This window comes from Miscanthus floridulus, chromosome 3 (genome assembly GCF_019320115.1).
Source record: "Miscanthus floridulus cultivar M001 chromosome 3, ASM1932011v1, whole genome shotgun sequence".
NCBI classification, from domain to species: Eukaryota; Viridiplantae; Streptophyta; class Magnoliopsida; order Poales; family Poaceae; genus Miscanthus; species Miscanthus floridulus.
Genome location: NC_089582.1, coordinates 121,328,905 through 121,351,378, shown reverse-complemented (window position 1 = coordinate 121,351,378; position 22,474 = coordinate 121,328,905). Strand labels below are relative to the sequence as shown.

The following is a 22,474-nucleotide window of genomic DNA, read 5'->3' as shown; positions in this document are numbered from 1 at the left end:
TTGCATGGGACCTACTTCTTCCTCCTAAAAAGACTTACGTTTTAGGATTTTTAGGATAGAGGGATGTGAAATAACCATGAATGCACCCTATCAATTGGGATTGTTCTAGGTTTGAAGGACCGCATAGGCTAGCAGATGGAGACGAGAGGGATTTAGAATCACATGTTTTATGAGACAAAGTTTGAATTCTACAATGTCAAATTTTTTAGGAGGGAGATAGTTGTTTCTAGCATAAAAATTAAGGCATAACAAAAGTAAAAGTATTTTTTATTTTCTTATAATAGTTTAGAAACTATGCATTGGAAAACATCATAGTTTTTAGTATTGGGACTACCCTACCAAATAAAAGGTTGACCGTATGGTACTCATAAAATAAAAATGGATTCTTATCTTCACATCCATTACTCATAAATAACATAGCTGTTTTGCTTGCGAATTGACGGTAGTTACTGAAAACTGAATGAGAATATTTTGAGAATCTAAACATAAGTAGCCTTCATTAGATCCACTGCCAGCCGAGATAACACATTCAGCAAATGCAACGTGCATATACACCTTATAAGAATAGTAGATTCAGTGCCTAACAGCTCATGACTCTTGTCTACCCCGCCCACCCCAGAATATGTTCCTACAGTTAAACATATATTAAAGGATATGTTGGCCACAAGGCATAAACAGGCCATGTAATTCTTTTGCGTTTCATAACAACCTAGCGATCAAACTTGATAAAGCGCTCCATGCTTCCCATGGATGAACCTCGTATCGAGGGACTCTTATCAATGATTATGGAAAAAGTGGGTAGCTTTCGGACATGCTTCAATGCTGCCTCTGCAATACGCCGTGTTCTGGAATCTCCATGTTGGAAAGCATGAACAAGTGCAGATCCCAGACTGTGATCGGTTGAAGCAGCTTGGGCGATATCCCCTGCCCGCAGAATCCTCTCCACAGCCCACGTCACCCTGTGCTGAAGACTGCCTGTCGGATTTTCCTTCAAGATGTCAAACATAGGTGCAACTCCATTAGACCTATGGAGCACCGAAACACCTTCTGCAGTCTCCACTCCATCTTCAAGCAGGGTGCAAAGAGCAGCCAGAGCAGCTTCGACAACCTTCTTGTTAGAATGATTCAAACAATGAACCAGTCGTTCCACGGCTTTCCCTTCTAGGATACAGAAGTTGTCCCTAATCGAACAGACTCCAGAATGAACACGACAAAATTGAATATTTGGTGGTTTCCTCCCAAATAGTGCAACTTTAGACCTCTGTTCAGTATCATCAAATTTCGGCATACTAGTCAGATACTTAGATTCTAACGAGAGATTCATTAATGCCTTTGCAGAGACCACTTGTACCTCTTCAAGCCCATTCAGCCGAAGCAAGCTGGTGAATAAGGCAGCAAGGTTGTACTCACGAGCAAGGGAAACACATCGGGGTTCATCTCGCAAGACATATGTTATCCTTGCCAAGACCTTTGCAAGGCCCTCAAGCAGTGCATTATCATAGATGTCACTTCCAGCATCCCTGCGGTAGATGCTTAAAACCTTACTAACAACTATCTTGAAAGCCCCTTGCTCCATTAGCTCTCTAGTGAGGTGCTTGTCCCTTTTTGGAAGGTTTGCCAGAATCTGAAGTGCAGCATCTTGCTCATCAGCGTTTCCATCATTAAGAAAGGCAACTTTAACTAAGCAGCCAAGTAGTGTTGGACTTGCACGGAAGACTTGGGCTATCTCATGGTCCAGGTGGAATGAAATTTTGTATATCAGCTTTATGGATGCAGTGCGGCTTTCCTGATGATCACTCTCAATAAACTGCACCAAGTTGGTGATAGCACCAGAAGATTTTATACCTGAGACAATTGATAGTACTGTCCCTGTGGAACTGCTCAGGGTATCAAAAAATTCAAGAAGCTTGCACTGTATTGGAGGTGAGGTATTACTGATCAAAAGAAGTAAGCTGTGAACAATGTCTTCAGACACCAGAGTACGGTCCCCGTCAAGGGGTACTGTCCCAAAGTCAACACCAGATGCAACCAGATTAGCTAGAACTGCAGCTGCAGCCTCTTGCAACCTCGGTGGAAGGAGACTGGTGCGACTGATAGAGAGAACTCGGAAAAGAGGGAGAAGGACATTTTCCTCTATAAGAACCTTGGCACTCTCTGCATTGGCGGATATATGCTCTAACACCTTGAAAGCAACTTCTTTTGCTTCCAAGTTTCCCTTTTCAACAATACAACCAAATAAGGAACCCACCCTTCGGGCAACTAAGATCTTCAAGTCATTAGACAAAACAATCTTTTCTAGAGATGATGCCATAAGCAGCTGCTTTTCTGGAGAACCTGATCAATTTGCAGAAAATATATCATAGCGTGAGAAACCAGTAAAACACTTCCATAGTCAACATCGTAAACTAACAAGTTCACCAATGCTAAAAGATGTGGGAAGCTTATAACTTACTATTACTCCTACGATCATATTCATATATAGATAACTTAAGATAGTATCACATTGATCAAGTAATAATGTACTATTGATAGGGAAGGAGATGGCACCTTCAATAAGCAGGTTAAGTAGAGGTTCCAGCCTGCCATTTTCAGCCATCTGCACGGCATTATTCTCACACCTGTCCAAATTCCCAAGTGTCCTTTCAGCCTTCTCAGCTATTGTTGGATTGTCGGCTTTGCTTCCAGACACCTTGCCCAGTATAAGTACGGCTCCATTCAATTCACTTATCTTTCCACATACTAACTCCGACTTGGAAAGGTCGCACAATGCAGAGACAGCAAACTCCCTCTCCTGACAATCCTCGCAATCGATGAACTTGATGATTGTGCGAATAGTGTCCCCTTCCGACACAGCTTCCTGCAAAGGATGAAGAGACATGCTGTCAATACTACTGTTATCGTCCACCACGTAATTATAAACACACTCAGTTTCGTTGTATCTCCTTTCACCTACCCTGTCTTGATCAGTTTCTCTGGCAAATTCCTGAATAGCTTCCAGCGCTTTGAGACGCACCATAGCGCTGCCGCTTCTCAGCATGCCACCAACCATGGGTATCATCCCCTCGTCACGCACTGTGCGCCTGCCCACCCTCCCTCCGCTCCACCCTCGCACAACGCAGCCTAACGCCCGCACCGCCTCTTTCTCCGTGGCGTCCTTGGTGAGCCACTGGCAGGCTCTGCGGAGCTCATCCCTCTGCTGCCTGTCCGTCCACTCCTCGATGGCGGCCCGCAGCGCCAGGACCGGCCTCAGGTCCGCCCTGTGCACCTCCCGCATCGTGATCGGGCAGCACGGGCCCCTGCCGAGGTCGCGGCACTCAGAGAACCACCGGGCGATGGCCTCCCGCTCGAAGGCATGGCCGGTCTCGATCACCACCGGGTCCCGCATCACCTGCATGGTGATCGGGCAGACGAACGCCGACAGCGCCCCGTCCTCCTCGTGCCCGTCGAGACCGTCTGCAAGGTCGAAAATCAAAGAATCAGAGCCCCCCGCGGGCAATCCGTCGAGCACCGTGAGGGCGTGAAGACGTCATTGCGACCTTCGCATCGACCCGCGAGAGGATGCTGGTTCGTGCGATGGACGGGCTACTTTACCTTCTTGTTGGCGCCACGATCCTTGGCGGTGCCGCTCCATGCCTCGTGGGGCTCGGGGAGGAAGAGGAAGCAGCAGGCGTCAGTGAAGTTGACTGGGCGGGCGCCATTGGGTTTGGTGTAGTTTAAAGAAGAGTTGAAATGGGAATGGTGGTGCTAGTTGGCGGAATGGCGCAGCGCACACGGAAAGGCCGGCGTCTCACGGAGTCACGGTCACGGTGGCGATGACGCGCGAGGAGGAGCGGTTGGAAACGTGCGGCGTGCGTGGGCAGCTGCGAGGCGAGGCTGACGGTGGTGGCCCGCGGCCGCGGGAAAGCGGGGTGGAAACGAGAGCCTGCGACTGGGAATGGGTGTGGCCGGGGGTGGTGAATCGGTGATGGGAACTGCTCCGCTGCCACGCGAGTTCTAACATTTTGTAATCCAGGTTTCGTGCGTGTACCAGGCCAACATTCGTCGTCCCTCTCGCTGTTTAACTGGTCGTGCGCGAAATTACGGCCTGCCATATGTGTGTTGAGCGTTGACTAGGTGGCGAGGTGGAAGAAAGGCAAGCGACAACCTCAACGGCTGACTTTATCACCGTAGGGGTAAAATGTTTAGAGGACTTTTTTTTAGCAAAATTTAGAGGACTTTGTTACCGTAGTTTTTTTTAGGGGGACTTTGTTACCGTAGTAGGCTTGGAAAATTGGTGGAAATGGGATGGGCCTTTGTCCCCCAGCCTGCGTCGTTGCGTGTGGTCGGGCAGCACGGCCCAGCCCTGCCATGCTCGCCGCCCTTCCTGCTACCGCTCAGCCTGGCCCATCTGCCCCTTGCGCTGGTCTCTCTATAGCCTTTTCGTTTCGGCTGAAACGATCACGGATTATAAGCCAGAAGTATTACTGGTTGGTTTGGTATGAGAGAAGAATATTATTCCAGCTTATAATCCACGATCGTATACGATTGTATAAGCCGAAACGAACAGGTTGCTAGTCTCTAGTCTCTACGGCCTACGGGGGCATGGCAACGGGTACCCGATACCCAATACCCAACGGATATTTGCTCCATTAGGGAACGGGGATAGGATCAACTCTCTCCCTGCGGGGATTCAATTGGGCAAAAATCTATCCACATCGGTATAGCGGGTACGGTAATGTCCTCTATGTACCCGTCCCCGACCTGCTATATACATATATATACAGGCTAAAATAGGCCCAATCAACATATGTTGGCCCAAGCCCACTTGTTCCTATCAAAGGAATCCTAACCCTAATTGACATCGTACCTCTCCCATCTCTCGCCGCACTCCCGCATCCCGTCGCCCACTCACGACTCGCGAGTTCGCGAATCATCCCGCGTGGTCACGCTCGGTCGCCCTCACCGATCGCCCCCAATCCTAGCCGCTAGCCCTCCATAGCTCCACTCTAGTACTCCACCAGACCACCACTGCTCCATCCATGGCTCCGCACAGATCCACACAGCCAGCGCCACCGCGCCAATGAAGCCCTGAGGGAGCGCTACTTGCATGCTTGTGCTGCCCTGCGGGGATGAGAATGCCTCTGAGCTCCTGTCGTCCGACGGGGAAGAGAATGGCTCTGAGCTCTTGTCGTTCAGCGGGGAAGAGAAGCCGAAGGCACCTTCGAGCTACCGCCGTAGCAACAAATCGAGTCAACCAAGGAAGCTGTTATCGGGTATGCAGTACTGTTACCCGATCGAGGACAGGGACGGGCGAAAAACTATACCCGAGACTGGTAACAAGGACGGGCGCGGGATGTTTACTGCAAAGCGGGGAAGAGGGGAAGAGAACGTTCTGACGGTACTCAACGGGTACGTCATCGTTGCCACGCCACCAGCTGTGATTAGCACGCACGCCCAAGGTATGATACAGTGCACCGCACGAAACAACCATTTACACTTGTACTTATCAAAAGTTCAAAACTAATTTCGTCATTGGTAAATATACGCAGCAGCCTTGGTGTACTTGCACGTTCGAACTGAGAGCCCGAGAACACGGAGGTTTTCAGCAAACAATGACGTGGAGTGCACATTTCAAATCCGAAACCCACAAACCCTATACGTTAGTACGTATGGCCGCTGCACGGCTAACTCTGTTTGGTTGATCCGCAAGTCGCCATGCCTAAACTGCAGCGTGCTCAGCCTCTTGTTTGGTTGCTAACTAAGCAGAGGCAAAGTTTGGCTGGCTCCTTGACCCCTCTATTGTTCTAGGTGGTCACAACTCGCCAAATGTTTGGCGCACATTTTGAGCGCCACAATATGCCACACCTTAGGCGAGCCGTGGCTCGTTATGTACGTCAGCCAAACAGTTAAATCCCGACCGTGAAGTACACAAACCACAAACCCTGTGCGGCTGTATGAGCTGTTTCTTGACACAACGTACAAGTGGTACCTTTACATTTATTTACACCGATAGCTACGTTTATCATCGAAATTACCTGTGCCGTCTATTCCATATACAGGTTGACTGGTTCGACTGGTACTAAAGCTGACTTATAAATTTACTGAAGTTATTTAGTCGTTGAAGAAAAATACTCAGTTAGCTGATAAGCCGCGGATAAGTTCAGGATGCGCCGGCTGGTCACCGAGCGCGTGCAATGTCATGCGCACACATGCCGGCCTCTGCACCATTGACCGGCGGCGGCAACAAATGCCGTGTCGTCAACTGCTCCCAGCGCCACCGGCCCATCACCATCCAACCAGCCATCCCAAAACCACAGCCCATCAACACACCAGATACCGCGCCGAAGGCAACCCGCCACCAACTGACATGTTGCCCCCACGTAGATCCGGTCCCATCCTTCAGCGAGATAGCGATTCAAACGCGATCCACAGCCACGCACGGGAAAGGCGGAGAAAGCAATTAGCACCGTGATTTAAAATTAAAGCGTCCTAATCACAATTAAGGTCCTATTCATTTATCTTATAATCCATATTTTTCAGTTTATTTTTTTTAGCTGAAACAGTCGAAACAGTATTTCGATTTTTTTTTTTCTGCGAACTGAACGGGCCTAAACAGCGGGCGCCTTTCCTTTCCCGGTGGTGGCGGAATGGTCACTTCTCCCTTCTCCCTTCTCCGGCCCTGCCCGACCACGAGTGCGTGCAAATTGCTAGAGGCACCCCCCACGTTTATAAAGCGGAGGCCCAGCCTGTCTTCTCCCCGCACGAATTCGAATCCGCCGGAGGTGGAGGAGACAGCAGCCCGGTGCGGTGGGTGATTGGGTCCGTCTCTCGTCTCGGTCGATGGCGACATGGCGTCGCTGTTCGGCAACAGCGGCTACAGCTACTCCTCGGGGTCGGAGGGGGAGGGGGAGGGGGAGGGGGAGGACGAGGACGAGGGCACGGAGGGGTACCGGAAGGGCGGGTAGCCAAAGGAGACCCGACGAATTCCAAGGGCGTGCTGCGGTTTTGGACCATTTAAAGCACGCTGGCCCCAATGGGAAGCACGTTTGCCTGGTCACCGAATTCCTCGGTGACAGCCTGCTCCGGTTGATACGGTACAATCGGAATAAGGGCATTGGGCTGAGCAGAGTGAAGGAAATCTGCCGATCAGTCCTGGTCGGCCTTGACTACCTGCACAGCGAGCTCGGCATCATCCACACGGATTTGAAACCAGAGAATGTTCTTCTGGACTCAACAATTAACCCGGCCAAGGACCCAGTGCGCTCTGGGTTCACACCGATCCTTGATCGACCTGTGGGGAACCAGTATGGTGGTACAGTGATCAGTTTCAGTGAGAAGATGCTTAAGATGAGAGCAAGACGTGCAGTGGCTAAGATTTTGCAGAGACGGGTGTCCCTTGGTGGGGTTGGGGCAGAATTAGAGAAAGAGAGGTGCCTGGATGGGATCAGCTTGAAGTGTAAGATTGTCGACTTCGGGAATGCCTGCTGGACCGATCAGCAGCTTGTTGGTGAAATACAGACAAGGCAGTACAGAGCTCCCGAGGTTATCATTGGTTCTGGGTACTCGTATTCCGCTGACATGTGGTCGTTTGCTTGCATAGCCTTTGAGCTTGCCACCGGTGACTTGTTGTTTGCTCCCAAGAATTGCCAGGGATGCAGCGAAGATGAGGTACAGTAAAAACAATTTCCTGTTTGTTTGTAGCATATTTTTTTCTTATTAACTGCTTAGGATCAACAGCTGTCGTACATGTTCAAAATATTACTGTGGTATTCTTGATGTTGCCAAATTTCATGGCAACAATATACACTAATTTTCTTCATCCCTTATATTTGCAGACAGCACAATATTTGTTATTTGGTTTGTTCATCCACTAAACTTTCAAACACTCCCTTGCAATTATTCAGGCATTTAAAAAATTGCACTGACACAAATATATGTATCATATAGTGGGGCACTTCAGAATTAAAACAATATATTCAATCCTGTAAAAGATGTACCCAACCTGACAGCTGCCAACCTAGCTACTGAAATCTTTATGGAATTGAAAGTATTTTGAAACATAGTAGAGATTTGTTGGACATTATTTTGAAACATAATCTGTACAAGAGAAAACTTACTCGATTAATTTAGGCTTCAACTTTTTCCTGCCAAATGGGATTATTTTTATGCACCAGTTTTGCACAAAAAAAATCAGTTTAAGAGCCTTAACTCCTACAAAGGAAACCAACAAACTGATGGTTATTCAGTTTAGATGTGCTTGCGAACACCATGTGCTTGCGAACACCGTGGGCTACAGGAAACAATACTTATAATTGTTTTTGGTGATATAAAGTATAAAGGAAATTTACGCTTTCATTAATAAAATGTGTCATTGATACTGAAAAGTCAATGCTGGTTGGAAACATCATCATCAAATTTCAAGTAGCAGTCCCTTTTCAGTATTCTCAAACAGGAGCTAATATTACCCTCTTCTTGCAACCAACATAAATGTTGCAACCAAGTATCCAGAAACCAACTACTTCCACTTCCAGCATGGACTAACCAAGTATCCAGAAACCAACAGTTACAGAATGTTTTATCTGGTGTAAGCTTAGTAATCAGGGGAGAAGTACATAATTATTTATTTCTGGAAGAAACGGTAATGACTACACCTATTTCTTGTTTCATGATGATCTGGGTGACACATCAGGCGGAGATGATCTGCATACAGTTATAGATAATCTAATCCTCCTTGTTGCTAAAGGAATTGAGTTTGAGCCCAGCGAAGCAGCTGGATATCGCCCATCATAAATTGTATCCATACTGACAGGTGAAGCGCAATCTCGAGAGCCTTGGGATCTTTGAATGTGACGTAGGCAGTCCTCCCCGAAGCCACTGTATCGCTTACAACCACCAACCAGAGGCCGAAATCACAATGCAGTTCAAAATACAAATTGAAAAGGGGGAAAACACAACTAAAACATAAAAAACAAGAGGCAGAACAAATAGAGAAAGAAATCAAGAGGCGCTCACAATCTGATTCGACGTGCTTGATTTGGCTGGAAAAGGAGAAGAACTCGCGCACCTCCCGCTCAGTCGCCAGATCTGAGATGTTCCGCACCCGCACCTTCATTCTAAAGAGGAAATTGCAATTGACATCAGAATTGCTTTACTCTGTCACCGAAGTTCCTGAAGCAGACTTCTACAAAAGCGAGGATTTCTTCTCTGCAAAACATGGTAGAAGCAACTTTCAGGTCAAAATATGTGCACTTTTTTGTGGTGCTGAAGGAGGCTTCTCGCTCAGCACTTACATGAATCTGGGGCTGAGAAATCCACCGCATTCATTCTGAATGACCTGAGGAAGATCGAAATGATAGGTGGTGGCATGAGGCTGAATTCCTACAGACATGACAGGAAGAATGGATAGTTTGTTCAGGAATAAAAAGGACAGCAAGTCGATTTTTTTTCAGGGAAAAATTAAGAAGCTATGACAACAAGTCAATAATGCTTGGAGTCACGGGTCAGTACTTCAATCTTACGACAAAGTAATAGTTGCATCGCCTTACCATGCAATATCAATGCATCTATGAGATTGTTGTAGTATTCCAAGCCTTTTGGGTTGATCTTTCCTCTTCCATCTACACAAGGAAATCACAATTTTCTAGGAATACATGCATTCAGATGCAGAATTGTTTTTTTAAGGGAAAACTTGCTACTGTATTTTTACCTACCTGAAATCAGCCTTGGCCAAGCAATGAAGAATATGTAAGCATCTAAACCCATCTCATGCATAAGCTTCACATATTCCTGACAAGAAAATATTTTTGATACTTGCCTTTATGATTATGCTGGTACTCCCTCAGACCTTGTAATGGTGATATTGCCTACTGTAATCATGTGGAACGATGCACCCTCATGAGTGAAGTGTGTGAGTAATATATGTTTTACACAGCTACTGGACCAACATTCTGGACTTTTTTGTTAATACGCAGTAACTAATTTTCTATCAGACTACCATCTTTTATTGTATCTACTAATAATTTGACATTCACATTGGTAAAAGGGAAGCAATCTACAATGACATGGACAACAAACATCTGACCTGATCCGCAATCCTGCTCCTTCAGTAATCATGGTGTGAAGCTGCATTCCAAAATTTTTTTTGCATGGTGCACAAATATAATATTGAGACCAAATTTAGAGGCAAATTAATAGTATTTTTCAAAATATATATGTACGAACAAATTTATTGGCAAATTTTGAGGTCACGGAGGAGTCTTCTGCTATCTTGTGCAGTCATTACAGACCAAATCAACCATTAAATAAAGGGAGGGGGGAATCTGACCTGGCATATGATCGAGAGGTCTGCTCTTGATGCGGTTAGAGTAAATGGGCTACACCAGACAATCACTATCCTCTAATTAACACATTATTACCCCCAAGTCCGCTTTGTAAGCATTCTATCAAACACCTTGCAGTCTATATAGCCTTGGTGCATGCACTTCACCAAAATAGAGAGCATCAGGACTGTAATCATAATGAGCGCTGGTCCGCTACATCAGGCGGGCAGAAGAGAGACGAGGACGAGGCGCAAAAACCAAAAGGGAAGGTGGGCATGGGCCATGTGGTGAGCTTACCAATGAAAGTTTACATCTGGCGGCGGCGTGTGGCCTGGCGGCGTGCGGATGAGCCGTGCACGCCCCCACGGCGAGCAGGGCTAGGCAGTGGGGTGACTCTCTTTCACGTCTGGTAGTGCCGCGGTGTCAGCCTGGTGGCGTGCTCGGCGAGAGGGTCGGCGGGGCTGATGCTGGCGTTGGAGGCGCGAACGGAGAGAGGACCTCGGCGACGGCTGCTGGACACGTGGAGCCTGGCCGGCCTAGGTGCTCGCGGTCAGGGGGGCCGCCTGGCCTGGCGCCCTGGCCTCTGCACACACGCAAGGCACATAAATCCAAGTCACCTTAAACTCGAACCCTAACGAATCGAGTTGGAGTTGGGGAACAGGAAAGGATGGGGCATGGTTGTTACCGGTGTGTCGAAGGAGACCACTCGTCGTTGGGGGCGGCGGTGGGAGATGGAGGCAAGCGGAGGGCGAGCAAGATGGCTACGGGCCGACGATGGCTGCTTGGTTGGCCCAGTAGCAGCGGCCTCTGCACGTCGCCACACGCTCGCGCTATGTTGGGAGGTGGGCCCGTGGCACCGGGAGACGGGCAAGCGCAATGGCTATGCGGCGCAGGCGGGATGCGTCGGCGAGGCGTGCGCGGAGGGAGGAGGCGGTCGGGTCCACGGCGGCGGCGCGCGAGATCAACGGGTGCTAAAGTTTTCCAAACGGGCCTGGCCCATCGGGCCAGCACGGGCACGGTGCTGATTTGGCCCGGTCCGAAAACGGCCCGGCCCGGCCTCTCCCGTGCTCGTGCCAAGCACGGCACGGCCTCGTGCCCGTGCCTGGGCCGCTATGCTAGCCCGTTGGCACGGCACGGGCACGGCCCGCTCCAAAGGCCGGCACGGGGTCGGCACGGCTAAGAGCCGTTGGATGAAGCCCCCGGCGAGCACTGGCCGTTGGATGAAGGGCTGTGGTGGGGCGCCTATATAAGCCAGGAGCCGCCCGGGGGAAGGTACTGTGCTCATTTCTTCCCCCTCCGCGCCGCGCGCACCTCGCTCTTTGGCTCTGCTCTCTCGTTCGAAACCCTAGCCGCTCACTCTCTTCTTTTCGCCGTCCGGTGGCTGGTGACAGCGGTGGTGGCTTGCACGGGCACACGGCACGGCCTTGTACACCCCTTCTCTTCTCTCTGACCGGCGATGTAGCTTAGTCGTTGAGATCTCCAACGAATCGTCTTCGTCTCTCTCTCGTCGCGCTCGTCGCGCTCGTCGATCTCGCCGGACTCCGACGTCATTGGGGCTCCGCTATGATGCGTTGAGGTACCAGGACGCCGGATCTGAGCGATGTCGTCGTCGCCGTTGCCTCTGGTGCTCCGTCAAGCGAGGTGAGTTAGATCTGTTTCTTGTTCTTCTTCTTCTTGATTCGTTGTTCTTCTTCACTTCTTCTTGTTGATCTTGCTTTGTTGTTTTTACTTCTTTTTCTTCTTCTTGATTTAACCCTAGATCTGTTTCTTTTTTTGAAGCCACTGGCGTTGAGGGACCGGAGGCCGGCGATGACGAGATGTCGGATGAGCAGGAGGACATCGGTCTCTCCATGACGATCAACGACGAGTTGCGCCTCTGCGGGATGACCGGAGACGACGAGGACGATATTGTTGGGGATGCTGAGGAGCTCTTCAGTCGTCGTGCTGCCGAGGAGCTCAACGGCGGTACTGCTACTCACCCACTTCCCGTCGACGACGCTGACGGCCCCAACGCCGTCCAGGGCGACACTCAAGCCGCTGCTGATGACGGCTCAACCAGCCGGTCTAACCACCCTTCTACCTCGGTTTGCTGGGAGGATTTCGAGAAGCTCTACAAGAAGGTAAATGGTAAGGATGTCAGGTATGGCGCTCGGTGTCTTCACTGCCGTAAGGAGTACTCTGCTAATTCTAAATTTGGGACTGACCACCTTCTCCGTCATCAAGACTCTTGCCCTAAAAAGCGTGAGAAATGTCACATGGCTCAGTCCCACATTACTTTCAATAAGGATGGTAGTATGCGTAATTGGGAGTATTCTGCTGAGGTTGCTCGTGTTCAGCTTGTTCGTTTGCTTGCTAGGCTAGATCTTCCCCTGCGTCTTGGTGAAACTGAGGCCTAGGAAGATTACATAAAAACTGCTCATAACCCTAGGTACTCAACTGTCTCTAAGCAAACTACAGCTAGAGATCTTTTTAAGTATTTCAATGAGAAGCGTGGTCGTTTGATTGATGATTTGAAGAACAATGCCATTTCATCTGTTGCTATTACTTTTGATATTTGGTCTGGAAATGCTAAAGAAGATTATTTGAGTGTTGTTGGTCATTACATTAATGCTGATTGGCAACTTGAAAAAAGAGTGCTTGGCTTAAGGCTTATAGATGCATCACATAATGCTGAGAACATTGCTGAATGTGTTAGTAATGTGCTTAATGATTATAGTATATTGAACAAGGTCTTTTCTGTTACTTTGGACAATGCCTCTGCTAATAACAAAGCTATGGATAAACTGAAACCTGTGCTTAAGGAGTATTTAGGTTCTGATTTGTTTTTACATCAACGCTGTGCTTGTCATATCATAAATCTGATTGTTAAAGAGGCTCTGGTTGCTGTTAGTCCTTTGATTGATGCTTTCAGAACTGCAATATCATACATTAACTCTTCTAACCAGAGAGTTGCTGCATATAAGAGTTATTGCATGGCATCTGGTATTAGACCTAGGAAGTTTGCATTGGACATGGATGTTAGATGGAACTCTACATACCTGATGCTTAGGTATTTGCTACCACATAAGGAAACTTTCCATACTTTCATTGAGTCTAATTATCCTAGAGCTAAAGGTGGCCCCTTTCTTTTGACTCATGATCATTGGGCTATGGCAATTAAAATTCTGGAATTCCTTGAACTGTTTTATGACTCAACAGTTGCTTTGTCTAGTGTCTACTATCCTACTGCCCCACTTATGGTTCATCATATTGTTAAGATTGCTATACACCTGCATAAGTATCAAAATGATGAACATATTAGAACTGTTGTTCAACCTATGATTGATAAGTACAATAAGTATTGGAGAACCATACCTGATCTTTAATGCATTGCATTTATCTTGGATCCAAGAGCTAAAATTAAAGGTTTTAACAAAGTGCTTAGAAAGTTAAATTTGCTTACTGATGCTGATTATTCTAATAAGCTCATGCAAACTAGAACTCTTCTCTTCAAACTGTATCATAAGTATGATGATTTGTATGGATCTGCAAGGGCCAAAAGGGCTGACCCTCCAAGCCTATCTGGTAAGAAAAGAACAGCTTGGGCTGAAATATATGATGATGATGATGGTGGTGGTGGTATGGTTGGAGCTGGCTGTTCTTCTCTTCCTCCTAATCTTGATATGTCTAGGACTATTCCTGCTACTGCTTTGCTACATGCAACAAATTCTTCTAGCAGTAGTTCTGAACTGTCTGCTTATCTGGACTGTGACACAGTGAGCCAGTGGGATGGTGACTTCAACATCCTGAACTGGTGGCATCATCATAAGCTAACATATTCAGTTCTTTCTACCCTTGCTAAAGATGTTTTCAGTGTGCCTGTTTCTACCATTTCATCAGAAGCTACTTTCAGTACCACTGGCAGGATCATTGAAGAAAGGCGGCTGAGGCTAAACCCTGAGACTGTGGAGGCACTCACATGCATCAAGGACTGGGAAGCTGCTGAGTCAAGGCTACAACATATGGTGGAGGATAAGGAGCTCGAGGAGGCCTTTGAAAACCTTTATCTTGATTAGTCATTCATTTATGTAATGGTCTGTAATTTTAATTGGACTTGGATGCTTTGGACCTGTGGATTAGATGTAATGAACAATTGAATTACACTAAGGGGCTGGCTGCACTCTTTTTCCCTATCCAGGGTTTCTCACAAGGGTGAGTTTTACCTGGACAGGTTTTTAATGAGGCAGCCATTGCACAGCCCTTCCTTTTGATATTTTGTTGCCTGGTGTTCTCTTCTTGATTTTGATTTCTTCATATTTGAGCTATTCTCTGTTTTCTGAAATTTTGATGTGGTTTTGTGGGTTAGTGCCAAGGCACGGCACTAACACGCTAGACTGCCGTGCACAGTGGCACGGCACGGCACGATCTGGAGTGCTTAGTGCCGTGCCTGGGCCAGAGGCTGAGCACAGCGGCACTACACGGCACGGCACGGCAAGGCTACCATGCCTGACCGTGCCGTGCCCAGCCGTGCTCGTGCCGTGTAGTGCCCGTGCGGCCCGTTTGGAAATCTTTAACGGGTGCTCGCGCGGCGTTTCCTTTTTGTTTTATTCCGTACTTGCAGCCTTCGATCCCTGCTCATGCGTGGGGCGTGTTTGAAGGCGCGCGTATGAGGCAGAGTGCGCGCGAGGTGCTGACCACATCGAATCGTGCCCATCTGATTTGGTTTAGGTGTTTTAATCGTCCTCTATTTCAATGGAGATGAATTTCTAGGTGCACAATAGTGGTAGGCTCTCAGTCAGGGGACGTTTTACTAAGAAACCAAGTATAATTTTGATTGATCTATTATAGTAGAGATTTTATCTCACATATCAGCACGCACACTAAAATCTGCTCTTCTTTGCTGTTGCTTTGCCAAGAACGAAGGTATATAACCTTCCTCTTTCCATCTCCTTCACCACCTTGAGTGTCATGGAAACGAGGTTGAGGTAAGGGAGACAAGCACGACCATCCTCATCATTCACGACCATCTCTTTGTTGTTTTTACCGAGCATGACACGAGTCAAGGCCCCAATCCTACTTTCCCAAGGGGATTTGACCTGGGAAAAGGCATACTTACGGGACTCGTGGAGATGAGATGATTCTCTATCCCCGTCCCCACATGCCCTCCCTGTTTTTCGTATACGCAGTTATATATCACCAGAGTTTGTCATGTAGTATCGTCCTGTAGTGTGTACATAGTTTTTGTGCGTATTTGTGCTAAAGTATTAATGATGGACTTATGTATTTACATGTTAGGTCATCAAGTATACACCGGAGGGTGGTAGCAGCATGCAGTATATAAGCAAACGTTCCTGCTGTTGGCGTATAGCACCAGGTACCTCCCGTCCACGACGCCTCCACGGTGCGCGGCCAACGCGGTCGTGCTGGTTGGGACATCATCGTTTAGAGCGTGGCCGCTGGAGACGTAGACGGTAGACGCCATGAGGAAGATAGCACGGGAGGCGGACAGGTAGGGCTTGGGCTGGGATGCGCCGGCGCTGTCGAACCCGATAGACGTTGTGTCACTACGGAAATGATAGGACACGGGCGTCCGTCCTATTCAGACGTCGCGCACCTAGGCCTGCAGATCAGTCGGCCCAATAAACCTTGCGTCCATCCCCTTTCGCCTTGCGCTTCTCTTGCCGTCCGCCTCACGCTGCTCCTGCTTCTCCTTTGCCCCAGCCCTCTTCCGTTGCTCCTGCCGCTCGCCCCACGCTGCTCCTGCTCCTCTGTCGCCTGCCTCGTTGCTCTTGCCATTGCTCCTGCTTCGCCACCTGCGCCCGCTGCTCCTGCTCCACCACCCGCCCGCCCCTACGACACTGACAGATGCTGCCAGCGCAAGGAGAAGCGTCAGACCCTGGTGTGGAAGCCCCCCAGCCTCGTCTACTGCTACGGCTGCGACGCCCTGATGCAGACAGTGGAGGAGGCCTCACCGGGATATGATGCATGTTGTAAGCTCACATTTCAAATGTTTCAGATGTTTTAGAGGTATGTTGCAAGAGTTTCGGACGAATATTGCAAAAATAGATCAGGATATCGCATATGTTGCAATAGTTATATATTTATGTTATTACAAGAGACCATCTCCAATGTTTCATCTGTTTTTTAGACGTATGTTGGAAGTGTGTTTATTTATATGTTGATTATGTTTTCACACATATGTTGCAAATATTTTTATCTAGATGTTGTGTATGTTTGCAATTGTTTTCAAATATTTTTGCAAGTGTTTCATACGCATGTTTCAAGTGTTTCATTTGTCTTTTTTTATGTTGCAAGTGTTGTATCCGAATGTTTTAAAAGTACATCGAGTGTTGCACATGGATATGCGTGTGAAGCTGAAGGGGCGCGAGCGGTCGCGTGGCACGGGTGACGTTTGGAAGAGTCTCCATAGGCGCGCAGCGCGGACGACGTTCGGCAGCGCGGGCCCTGCGTGGCCACGAGACGCAGACACAAGAGAGCAACGTATGCCCATGCGTGAACGTGGAGAACAGACTGCAGCCACGGACGTGCACCACTTCGGATGTCCGGGCGCTACCGGTGCCGGTGTCACTGTGTGCCTACGGCCATGTCGTGCGGGCTCGGGTGTTGTGGGATAAATAAATAAATAAAATAAAGTCATAGGCCTCAACACCATGTTCGCTTGATCGTTTTTATGGCTTATAAATTGGCTAATGTTGTTTTGTTGTGAGAGAAAAACACTATGGCCCCGTTTGGCAGGGCTTCACTTAACTAGTGAAGCCATTTTTTTGCTTCAGCTCCACGAACAGTTCCACCGGTGGAGCTGAAGCAGTTTTGGTAAACCGTTTGGCAAAATGACTTTCATGTAAGAGCATGTTTTTAGGGGCCTGGAGGAGGAGCCGAAAGAAGCCACTTTTTTTTTAGCTCCATCCCACCCCAAATCACTCTGAAAGCATGTTTTTAGGGGCTTCACAAATAAAGCTATTTTACTTTACCTCGTTCGATAGAAAACAGCTCCAAACGGCTCCTGAAGCCGGTGAAGAAGCCCTGTCAAACAGGGCCTATATCATGGCTACGACTGATACGATCAAGCGAAAAGGTCCAAATCGATCTCGCCCCTTGGATCTTGATTGGAGCGTGGATGGTAGGGAGAAAATCACGGCCTGACTTGCCGAAGGGAAGTCACTGTGAATCCGCATCCAACAAACCCCGTTTCCCGTTCACCCCGCGTGCGCTCCATCTGGGCGAGGGCGACCGCTACCGCCGCCGCCGCCACCGCCCTACGCGAGGTTCCCAGGCCTTCGTCGAGCCCTTCGCCGGCGACTAGCACCCACCAGGTATGCCCACCCTCTCTCTTCCCTTCCTGCTGCGCGAAACCGAGCACCCAAACCCTAACATGAGACATTTGTCTATTTGTATTCGGATCTGATCGAATTAGAACTTTATACGTGTATTATGCATAATAACTTCGATTTTTTTTTGCAAAAACTATCGGGTATACATGTGTAAACTGTAAAGCCATGTTCTTGCTGGGTCCGCCCCTATTGGGGAGGATGGTAGGTCGTCATCGCCCCTAGTACCTGGGGTAGATTTGATCCCTCTGTCGTGGTACCTGCGTCTGCGAGGCTGTTTTGACGTTCTAGCTGTTCGTGAGATTCATCGTGTCCTTCGCATCCTGTCATGCTGCTCTTGATAACATGTGTGGCCTGCTGAACTTATGCCATTGTGTGATCCAAAACACTGATAACCTATGCGGTTTGATATGTTCTATCTGTTGCATGGTTTTCTCCTGCCAGTTTTATCGGCTGTCTGGACTTAGTTTGTCAGCTGTTGGTGTAAATTTACTAGTACCTTTAGTTGAGAGCTCTTATTCAAATTGTTGGATGGTAAAAGAAATATTGCCACACAGCATTATTAGCTTACAGATTTCTTGGGAGCTGACACCTGGTGTTCCTTTCTTATATGGTAATGATAAATTGATAACTATACAACCTACAGTTGTTCACTTGTTTTGTTTGGTTTCTTTGTCTTTTCTTTCCTTATCCACATTCCTACTAACTAATAATTGAACTTGAAGTTTTCATGCCACAAGTCTTATAAATTGCAGATCTTATAGAAGTGATAGTCAACTGAAATGCCCTATTTTAAGTCTGAACTGTTACAAACAAATTAATTTGGTTTACAAATTAACTGGAGGCTGTTCAATGCTTATACTCTCAACTTCAACATATTTTAGGTTTACTCCTTGACTTTTGTTATGAACTACAATACCCTATTCATTTCATTCTTTTATTCATATACTGCTTTACTGATTGTCTTGTTCTGTATCCCATTGTTAGCATTATTTTTTTGTACTTTTATGCCTGTGATGATATTGTCTGTTTCATACCTCTTTAGTATTTTTAGAAGCAAGATAAATCGAAATGATGTTTCTACTCTTCCATAACTTAGTGGTTTGTTACAGATGGCTGGTTATATGTCAAGAGGGCCCCAAAATGGTTCTGTGTATGTCTGCAATCTACCTCCTGGAACTGATGATAATATGTTGGCCGAATATTTTGGCACCATAGGGTTGCTAAAGGTATGGGTCTTACCAGGTAACATTTTTTCGGCCACTACCAAATTCTTTAAAATTGTTTATACATTTACAATTCCATTTAAAGAACACTTAGCCTCGTCTCTGCTGTAAAATTGCAACAGAAGGACAAAAGGACTGGGCGCCCAAAAATTTGGATATATAGGGACAAAGTTACCAATGAACCAAAGGGTGATGCAACAGTCACCTATGAAGATCCACATGCTGCTTCAGCTGCTGTGGAATGGTTCAATAACAAGGATTTCCATGGGAGCACTATTCAGGTTCACATAGCTGAGTCAAAAAGCAAAGATGCATTTGATAACCCCATGAATTTGAACATCATTGCTGGTGTCGGTGAACAAGATGAACTGGATAACGGAGCAGGCAGTGGTAGAGGACGTGGTGATGGTCCAGGCAAGGCTTGGCAGCAAGATGGGGATTGGATGTGTCCAAATACAAGGTCTGTTATGATTGGTGAGCGACTTCTCTATCACTTCAGTTCACTAGTTGACTAGTATGGTCTTCACATTGTTATCTTTTTGATTATCTGAGATGATTTCTTCTCTCAGTTGTGGCAATGTAAATTTTGCCTTCCGTGGTGTTTGTAATCGCTGTGGAGCTGCACGCCCTGCTGGTGCTGGTGGAGCTGGTGGCGGCAGTGGCGGTAGGGGTAGAGGCCGTGGTAGCTCTGATGCAAGAGGAAGCGGCCGTGCTGGTGCTGGTGCTACTGCTTCTGCTGTTGGTGGTCCACCTGGATTGTTTGGCCCAAATGATTGGCCATGTCCAATGTAAGAGGCTAAGACTTAAGTTTTTTTGTTTCGTAGATTTGAATATTTGATGCGTCTATTGATTTCGATCTTCATTTCTTCACATTTATTTGTATGCATCGTATAATTGCTGCCCCATGAAATCGACAAGGCTTTGCTTTCAACGCCCTTTTATTGTGGGCTTTTTTTTAGTATCAAATTTGACTGCCACCCTCTCTGTCTGCAGCCATTTTTATACTTTATTGGTATAAACTTGCTGTCTGATAGATGATATGAAACCTAACTTCATTTGTGTTCCAGGTGTGGCAACATCAACTGGGCTAAGCGGACCAAATGTAATATATGTAACACCTCCAAGCCTGGTACCAATGAAGGTGATGTGAGGTAAGTACAAGGGCACTATTTGCATGTGGTTGGTTCAAAACATATTATTTATTTAAGCTGATAATATAAATTGTACTCTAGCAGGTATCCTAAACATCTTGTAAATTATAATACCAATTCAGGAATATTAAACATATTGTAAATTATAATAACAATTCATGTAAAGAAGAATGTCAGCCCTCATTTGTTATATGTCATAAGGGATTAATAAGGGTTGTTCGTTAATAGCTAAACATCATGCTTTTACACCTGATGCGCTCACAGCCCGGATGAATTTTGCCGCACAGCAACATTAGGATACTCCTTGAAAAACTGCAGCTCAATTGCAGTGATATTGTGCCCTTCATGTGACCAGTTTTTGGCTTTTGGGCTCAGAAATTGACTCAAAGGAGGTGCAGTGCCACTTTGGCCCATTGACAATTGTTGTGACCTGTGAGTGGTTAGTTGTGAACCATGGATTGCATGTTGTGTGAAACGTAATGTAAAATACAGGCACACTGTGGGTGTCTTGTATGTTATGCCCATTAAGTGAGCAACCATGCATTTAACTATTTTGTAACCAAAAGGTGTTTATTCAAATATCAAGGTTTGCCTTGCCAATTATTTTTTTTCATTTTAGGGGTGGCCGTGGTGGTGGGTACAAAGAGCTTGATGAAGAAGAACTAGAGGAAGTTAAAAAACGTCGGAAAGAGGCTGAGGAGGTAGGATGCTTGCTGAACATTATATTTTTGTATATGTAGTGGCCATTTGTTTCCATGTCTAAATTTGGCTTGTCTCAAGGATGATGGAGAGATCTATGATGAATTTGGCAACCTGAAAAAGAAATTTCGCTCTAAAGCTCTGCATACTGAAAGTGCACAGGCACTTCCTGGGTCTGGACGTGCTGGATGGGAAGTTGAGCATCGTGGTATTCTTCTGACACACTTTGGATTTGAACTCCGCGATTTAGACTGTTTTGGGACTATTTATCGTCAAGTTTCTGCTTTTTGGTGTTTGTCATTGGAACATTTGAACATCTGTTGCATTTGGGGAAGGAAGAAGAGGGGGGAAGTTTTTGTTATGAATTTACTTTGACAGTGCTGAACATGACCTGGTGTTAATTCGCTACTGTAGGTTCTAATGAAAGGGAAGGCAGGGAGAGGAGCAGGGATCGTGGTAGGGATGACTACGATGAAAAGGAAACCAGGAACAGAGATAGAGGTGATCATGGAAGGGACCAGCGTCGGAGCAGGAGCCGGAGCAGAGACCGTGAAAGGGAAAGGGAAAGGGAAAGGGAAAGGGGGAGGGAGAGGAGACGAGACCACGAGTATGAGAGAAGTAGGGAGCGTGACCGGGACCGGGACCGACGCCACAGGTGAAGAGAGAAATTACAGGGCTTTCTGTTCGTACGTTGCATTTGCCAATTTTTGTAGCCATGGAACCTGTGGTCCCCTGGTCTTGTGTTAGTAACTGGGGGCGTGCATTGTTGCTCTGAAACTGATTTTTGCTTTGAGTGATTCGCTGCACTGGCACTTTATTCAGATATTCCGTTTCTTCTGTGATTACTTTTATGTTTGTGGAACACGTATGAAACTTACGGATCCATTGTCATGTCCATCACGAGCTAGAAGTAGTCATTGATCTCGAGCAGCAAACTCATCTGGGATGTTGTGGATTTGGGCGGCTTGGATGAAAGTTCAGTTTCTAGGAGTTAGGGCGTTAGGCGTTAGGTCTTAAGTTGCATCCTCTGATCATTTGTTGAGATGAGGCGCAGAGCACACCTGCCGGACCTTGGAGCAGGGCAAGATCCAGAGCTAGCAGGTGGCGCTATGACTCCTAAGTTGTAATGTGTCAAGCAAGGTGATGCAACTCGAGCAACGCACCTCAAGCTCGCGTGGTGGCATGGCGCACTCATTCTCAGGCCAGGAGACTCGCCGGTGTAACACCCTTGGTGTTATGTTGTACTGTTCTTGTTAAAACATCGCATGCGCATCATATTTATGTGCATATGCGGATAACATGAATTATAAATCAATGTTCGGTACTAGAAACATTTATACGAAACAAAAAACCAATGTTACGTTTCATGTCACGTAATATGGTTTAGTAGTCTAACCGATTTTTTATCGAACAAAAAGTGTTATAGAACGTTTATGCGAACTTGATAGAGTTGGTAGTACGTGTTTCATAGGCAGCAATGAAATAGGTGCGGTCGAGGACAAGGATAGCTAGCTAGTACATCCAGTAAGTCGGATTTGGGATTCGACGCGAAATCGTTCGAATCGACGTCGTTCCGCGTAAGTTTTAAAAGGTGTCGACGAAGCCGCTTCTAGCCATTTGTGTAGAGCGATCGGCTTAGGAAGTAGCGCGATGTCATGACTTCGGTTGATAGCTTGATGTACCCTCTTGCGCATCGAACAACTGGTTTGACATTTGGAGCATTGTGTACAAGTTTTTGAACTGCTTTAAAAAGCGTGCACGGCACATGGCCT

At 47.1% G+C, this 22,474-nt stretch overlaps 3 protein-coding genes and 1 pseudogene across 9 annotated transcripts; 2 read left to right on the top strand and 2 right to left on the bottom strand.

Annotated features, from left to right (window-relative positions):
• Positions 1-497: 497 nt before the first annotated feature.
• LOC136546715 (U-box domain-containing protein 44-like) lies at positions 498-3,756 on the bottom strand. The gene is made up of 4 exons (XM_066538678.1): positions 3,592-3,756; positions 2,954-3,453; positions 2,548-2,857; positions 498-2,334 (listed from the first exon to the last, which is right to left on the bottom strand). Exons 1-4 carry the CDS (start codon positions 3,629-3,631, stop codon positions 710-712), a joined length of 2,475 nt encoding a protein of 824 aa, XP_066394775.1. The 5' UTR covers positions 3,632-3,756; the 3' UTR covers positions 498-709.
• Positions 3,757-6,639: 2,883 nt separating this feature from the next.
• Positions 6,640-14,559, top strand: LOC136542231 (uncharacterized; annotated as a pseudogene).
• Positions 8,053-11,269, bottom strand: LOC136542232 (probable inactive beta-glucosidase 33). 6 transcript variants are annotated; one of them, XM_066534577.1, is made up of 8 exons: positions 10,984-11,268; positions 10,304-10,881; positions 10,061-10,101; positions 9,690-9,845; positions 9,525-9,596; positions 9,270-9,357; positions 8,992-9,183; positions 8,079-8,853 (listed from the first exon to the last, which is right to left on the bottom strand). In XM_066534577.1, the coding sequence occupies exons 4-7, from the start codon at positions 9,748-9,750 to the stop codon at positions 9,117-9,119; spliced, it is 288 nt and encodes a 95-aa protein (XP_066390674.1). In that variant the 5' UTR covers positions 9,751-9,845; positions 10,061-10,101; positions 10,304-10,881; positions 10,984-11,268; the 3' UTR covers positions 8,079-8,853; positions 8,992-9,116. The 6 variants fall into 6 exon arrangements, with proteins under 6 accessions (XP_066390673.1, XP_066390674.1, XP_066390675.1 ...); XM_066534578.1 differs by lacking the exon at positions 10,061-10,101; XM_066534575.1 differs by having other exon boundaries at positions 8,081-8,853; positions 9,690-10,459; positions 10,596-10,881.
• Positions 14,560-17,452: 2,893 nt separating the features above from the next.
• Positions 17,453-21,527, top strand: LOC136546714 (transcription initiation factor TFIID subunit 15-like). 2 transcript variants are annotated; one of them, XM_066538675.1, is made up of 8 exons: positions 17,453-17,611; positions 18,739-18,855; positions 18,975-19,312; positions 19,422-19,640; positions 19,920-20,003; positions 20,623-20,704; positions 20,784-20,910; positions 21,117-21,527. In XM_066538675.1, exons 2-8 carry the CDS (start codon positions 18,739-18,741, stop codon positions 21,359-21,361), a joined length of 1,212 nt encoding a protein of 403 aa, XP_066394772.1. In that variant the 5' UTR covers positions 17,453-17,611; the 3' UTR covers positions 21,362-21,527. The 2 variants fall into 2 exon arrangements, with proteins under 2 accessions (XP_066394772.1, XP_066394773.1); XM_066538676.1 differs by having other exon boundaries at positions 18,726-18,855.
• Positions 21,528-22,474: the final 947 nt, after the last annotated feature.